Below are 6,260 nucleotides of genomic sequence, written 5' to 3'. Positions count from 1 at the left end.
CAGTAATCCACAGTTTAGCCCACATACAGTAGATTGATGTTGTGCTCACTGTGTGAAGAGTTTTGAAAAACTCCTATAGTTGTTCTATAGTGATTGTAAAAAACTGTAATGTCAATATACAAAGTTACTTGTACTAAATCTGCTTTTTACCTTAAAGTGTACTAAGACCACCATAATAATACAGGAGGTTTAACAGAAAGCCACACGATGAACCAAGAGTTGCTCGAGTGGCCTGTTCACTTGGCCATGGGTCATACACAAATGCTAAAATAATGTCATAAACCTTAATTAAATAACAGAAAGTGTGATACAAAACACCTGAATGTACATTACTGATAACAAAAACAAGAAGAAACAAAACTATTTAAATAACATAATCATATGGTATGTGCCATGCAGGGACTTCTGGGAAGGTCCTTTTACTGTGATTTTTTATTTGTTATTTTACTGTAAGTTATTTGGTAATACATAGTATCCAAAAACACACATTTTACAGTCAAATTACATAATGTGAAGTTAAACCATTTTTATTTTTTACAATTTTTATTTTTAATAAGCTTTTTACTGTAGCATTTTTGCTGTAAAATCAGTTTTATTTCTGTAAAAAATTACTAACATATTTTACAGTGAGTGATGGTTAATGGTACCTACTCCATATACTCTTATATCATAGATATCACATCACAGATTTATTGCCATCAAGGTGATATTGACTTAAATGTGTCTTTCAGATCACATTGACATTCAAACATATAGTTGACAGCATTACTGGATTCATTTTTAAAAAACAAGGAAGTTCAAAATAAGGAACAAGTGACAATTTGGGGTGATTACGGAGTTTTCTGACTGGTACAATGCACACGTATCATCAGCAGTTTTTTCCTAATTAATAGTAATTTACAGTATGCTTCTTATTGTGGTGAAAGGTACAAGACAATGGAAGTAAATTACGCAGAATTTTTACCGAGCACCTGACCGGCCATAAAACCTGCAACATTCTCACAGAGGAAATACAAATTTTCCTTTGCAAGTGAGCATTTGAAAAAAAAAGAACTATATATATTACATGTGATATGATCATTTTTGTCCTGGGTGAGGGGTACTGAGTAGTCACCTCAACTTCCCTTCTGTCTGTGATATTTGAAAAGAGTATGATGACTATCACGCTGTCTGTGTAAATAGGGAAGTGGTGACAGAAACTCAGTACACCATGTGATGTTACCCCCGCCTCCCCCCCTTTTGGTCATGAAACAGAAAGCAGTATGCTGAAGGGGATGTCCAATATCAATTTCTTATATCTACATCTGTGTTTTATAATTCAGATGATTTTTTTAATTGTAAAGAAAAGTCCCTAGAACTTTGCAACTACCTAACTGTAACTAACTCTCATTAGAGCAGTTGATCTCAAACTTTTTGAGTTCCTATTGTCCACAACAACATTTGAGGGTAAAATCAAATAGTTTAGATATTTTTAGTTGTTTTAACTTATTTTAATACTGGTTTTGTCTTATTTTAAACAATTGTAAGTCATCTTGAGGCCCCCGGCCCCCTGGTTGAAAGTATTAGTAGACTCTTAGGGTAAGTTTACACAATAACGATGTACTAGAAACGTAAAAGTTTTCTTTTGCGTATTCCGCAAACAGGCAGCAACGAAAACGACTAAAAACGCGGTATTCTGCTGCCAGGCCAGTAGTTGGCGATGTCACTTTGTAAAGAAACACTACGTGCCTATAGACTGAACACGCAATACGCATGCGCATGACATCACCGTTTTTTTGTAGTTTACACTAAGAGGATAAAGGCATCATTTTCAAAAACTTGCACTTTTGCTAACATCACGTTTTCCCAAAATGCCACTGTCGTGTGTAAATGAACGACCAAAATGCATAAAACGTTTTCCGTTTTTAGTTTAGTTAAGTTAAACGGTGTCATGAAAACGGCCCCTTATGTTACAAGTGTTAGGGTTCGGGTTAGTAGAATAAGTTGACATGCAGTTGCATATAGTCAGTAGAACGTCTGTAGAGGAATCATCACAATAAAGTGTCAGCAGATATTAGGAAAAGTCTGTTAATACTCTAATGACTGGCAACTGACATGGAGTTGCAAAGCTACATATAGAATGTGGACTATCAAAATAAAGTGTTTCCATTTTTTGCTCCTTCCTTAAAAATAAATGTCACTCGGTTCAGAATCTAATGCAGTGACATTTAAACACATTTTTGAATGTTGAATGTAAATTTTCCCCATAACAACAACATACGACTTTCTATTTGCAGTTGTGTTTATTAAGTTATTTATTGGCTCTTAAATATTAACATCCAGTCAACCTTGACAACCAACTGTTTTTTTTTTTTTTTTTTTTTTTAAATCAGTGTTTGTCTATAGTAAGAAATCAGTGGTATTGTGTGATGAATCTAGGAAATACAAGCCTTTTTTAATATTTGTTGGCCTGATGAAGTAATATCCAACTGAGGAAATAGACAATTTTAAATAGATAGGTGTGTTATACAGATTATTGTGAGAATATCCCATCAGTTCCCCACTGCGCACACAAAAACAGTCAGATTTACATTTGCTCTGTACAACGTGTGTCCATAAATCATTTCACGTCACATGAAATTGTTCATATTATGTCATTAGTATTATTTCCAAGTCATCTCATGCCAACCAGATATGACACTCATCCAGAACTGAAAATAATGAAAGTTAAATAAGGTCCATATGGTGTTCCTGTGGTTGCAGCACGTTTCAGATCTCCTGTGGCTCATCACAGGTGAGCTTCACAGAAGGCTCTTTTGTCTTTGTGCATCCCACAGCCGTGTGGGACAATAGAGCAGTGTACCACGGCACATATATAAACAGTAGCTTATACAAGCTTTTATGTGGATCGCAATGTTCAGTGCAACCTGAGTCCAGGCCTACATATCGGCAAAGCCTGATTATGCCACGGCCATCATGTCCATTGCACCAACAGTCCCAAAGATGTGTTTGAAGTCCAACAGCCCTTCATTTACGATGTTCTCAGACCTTAATCCTGTGCGAGACTGAATCCAGAAGGGATCTGTACATGTCCGAGCGAAGAAACCTGGGATAGGAATCCCTCTCCATAAGACCAAAGACAATCCTCTGAGCCTCATCGAAGCACACTTTAGTTGGAGCTTGGACGTTCTGCTTGATAAGGTCTCTCGTGACGTGGTCGATGTTTATCTGAGGAGAGATTGACGGAGAAGCAGTGAGAAGCATATTGACGTTGATCGATTGCTCCATCGCTCAATAAAACCACATAGAGATCTTCAGACTGTGCTAGTGTGCTTACCTCTTTGGGAGCTTCTGCCTTGATGAAATGCTCAAATATCTTCTTGGCCCTTGAGGATAGCCTGGACGAACACCTGATTTTTTTGTAGTCTTCACAAACCAGCCAAAATTCAATGTTCTCATCGCTGAATTCGGACTTGAGGAAGGTGTGGAATGTTGCCATGCCATCTATAAGAACAAACCGCAGGGTTAATCTGTGGCTCAATGCAAATGCACACATTTTGCGTCAGTGCGGCAGCTTGTGTTTGGACACCTAAATGCCCCTGAATAACTGAATTTCATTGTGTTAGATACCAAATATGAGTATAACCAAGTAGCAGCTGCAAAAATGTTTTGCTTTTCTCAGAGCAAATGCTTTTATGAGCAATTTTTAAAATGACTTTCAACCAGCTGGTGCCAAGATGATCATTCTTTATAATATTAATATTGGCTTGATATTAAAATATATTATTTGGTTAAAAAAAGAAAGAAAGAGAGAAAAGAAATGTATGTATGCAAAAGTGGTTTCTACTATATGAACTGAAAGCCAAAAGCAGCTTTAGTTTTATAAAAACTATTTGGACATTGAAATATATCAATGTTATTGAACTATTTTTTGAAAGAAGTCTCTTATGCTCACCAAGGCTACATTTATTTGATCAGAAATACAGTAATATTGTGAAATATTATTTCCATTTAAAATAACTGATTTCAATTTTATTATATCTTAAAATGTAATTTATTTATGTGATGCAAAGCTGAATTTTCAGCATCATTACTCCAGTCTCACATGTCACATGATCCTTCAGAAATCATTTGAATATGCTATACACTGTGTGATACATTTTTTTTTTTTTTTTTAGGATTTTTGTATTTATTTGAACCAGAAACATTTTGTAACACTTGAAATGTCTTTACTGTCAAGTAGTAATTTCTTGAAAAAAATCATAACAATGCCAAACTATGGTAATATATATATCTATATATCTATATTTATATTTATAGTTCAGGTGACTTTATTTCCATTAATAATGGAAAAAGGTAAACACGACTTGTATATGAAAAAAGTATATTAAATATATATATATATTATTTTATTTTTTTTCATTGCAATTATATCCTTACATTGTAAATTTTCATGTGTAGTTTACGTGTTTTAATAACTTTTGTATAACTAAAACTGCTTTTCTCTTTTGCTTTGCATACATATAGTCAGTTCCTTGATCCAGCTATCTGACCATCTAGTAAACAGTGCAGGTTTTGTTCGTGTATATTTGCCTTGTCCTACATGACGTCAACTAAATCCACAATGCAAAAGATGTGGTTTTGAATGCTGTGATGAAATGTTCTTGTGAATATTAAATTCACAGACATGTGTGCACAATGTCAAGCGTATTAGATTCGATACATTAATTAATATATGAACTATAAGAATATCAGTAAAGAATTAATACATGCATATGCCACTTACATTTGGATCTAAGGAGATTTTCCAATGACTGGGACCAAAGCAGGGTCTCACCAGGATTCAGTCTGTTTGAATAAATCATAATTAGTTTACATTCAAACGCAATCAACAATAGTTGATTACAATTGTGATTATATATTGCACAAGAAAAAAGTCAAAGTAGCTTACTTGTCTGTCAAGGGGCAACGAAACCGCCACTTGTCTAGTCTCCTAAGGAGTGAGAATTTGTTTGGTTAAATTTCTAAGACAAATGCTCCAATTCCATGATATATTCTGTTTTCACCACACATACATTTTCAAAGTAAATACTACAACAAACACCACTTACCGGGGATTGACTGTTTTATCCTCCTGGTTCATGTTTTTTATTTCAGCTGAAGATGATAATATGGTTGGCATCTTAACAAAACCTTTTCTGGTGCTGATATGTGTTGCTGTGCTGTTGTGCTTCAGTTATTTCAGTTAATAAGAGCGGGCTGTTCTCACAACCCTTTTTATGCAGTATTGGCGTCATCAGTTTAGAATCACCAAACCACAAAAGAAAAAAAAAGAGAGAGGAAGTTTTTTGGGTGACGCTAACTAGCTGAGACAGGCGCAATGGTGTTTCTGTCTATGAAACCAGCTACAGCAGGTCTGTGCAGATGCAGATATGCAAATCAGACTGGAAAGTTCATGGACAGATAAGCAAATGCTGACTTTTACATCAGATCTTTTTTTTACAAGCTTTTGTGTTTGTATTTAGAAAACAAACCATGGATGTTCTTTTTTTTTTCACATACATCATTAATATACTTTCATGTAATGTACTTTAGGACATAAAGTCATCTGAACTGATGGCTACAATGTAACATGTAACCACCCTAGTGAAAAAAAACTGTACCAAATTGTGCTTAAAATACATTTATTTCATACTAAGTATACAACAAATCCATTAACATATTTACTGACATATAGCTTGAGACTTAGTGATATAAATATTATAATTAAACTTTATTTGGAGTACTTCTTTATTGCACTGGACATTTCTTAATATTAAACCTAAAATGTGTTTTAATATCACTATTAGTAAGGACAGTATGATCACTGCATAATATCAGTCTTTAAATGCAAGATATTTAAATTGTACCTATATACTTAAAATAGTCCAATTTAGCACAATCAAATACTTAAGTATATCTTTAGTTGGACCTCAGCACTATTTCTGGATAACTAAAGTGCATTAAGAACAAAATTAGTTGTTCCAATTTAGTACGCTAAAAGTACAATTGCAGGGTATTTATATTTAGTAGGCCTACATAAATATGTAAATGTATTTGTAGCATAAAAAAAATGTATTTCAAATACATTTTAGTATATTTATTTTCACTTGGGCATGTAACAAATTTTTTAATTAGATGAAAAAGGGCCAACAATATAGTTTCATAAGACCTCTCGAATGTTATATTGTCTTAGGGGCTGTTTACACGATACCGTTTTCAACTAAAAACTTTATGCGTTT

At 34.0% G+C, this 6,260-nt stretch overlaps 1 protein-coding gene across 1 annotated transcript; it reads right to left on the bottom strand.

Annotated features, from left to right (window-relative positions):
* Positions 1-603: 603 nt before the first annotated feature.
* Positions 604-5,358, bottom strand: rgs13a (regulator of G protein signaling 13a). Its single transcript, XM_079877220.1, has 5 exons — positions 5,091-5,358; positions 4,931-4,972; positions 4,766-4,827; positions 3,317-3,483; positions 604-3,207 (listed from the first exon to the last, which is right to left on the bottom strand). The coding sequence occupies exons 1-5, from the start codon at positions 5,159-5,161 to the stop codon at positions 3,022-3,024; spliced, it is 528 nt and encodes a 175-aa protein (XP_079733346.1). The 5' UTR covers positions 5,162-5,358; the 3' UTR covers positions 604-3,021.
* Positions 5,359-6,260: the final 902 nt, after the last annotated feature.

Source organism: Squalius cephalus (assembly GCF_949319135.1).
Source record: "Squalius cephalus genome assembly, chromosome: 7".
NCBI classification, from domain to species: Eukaryota; Metazoa; Chordata; class Actinopteri; order Cypriniformes; family Leuciscidae; genus Squalius; species Squalius cephalus.
This window is presented reverse-complemented; position numbering and strand designations above follow the sequence as displayed.

Excerpts from the sequence above, each read along its gene's own strand:
- rgs13a (XM_079877220.1), bottom strand. The coding sequence starts at position 5,161 with ATGCCAACCATATTATCATCTTCAGCTGAAATAAAAAACATGAACCAG. Across the intron at positions 4,973-5,090 it reads GATAAAACAGTCAATCCCCG|GAGACTAGACAAGTGGCGGT; the intron begins GTAAGTGGTGTT and ends CTCACTCCTTAG. Across the intron at positions 3,208-3,316 it reads AGGCAGAAGCTCCCAAAGAG|ATAAACATCGACCACGTCAC; the intron begins GTAAGCACACTA and ends ATCTCTCCTCAG.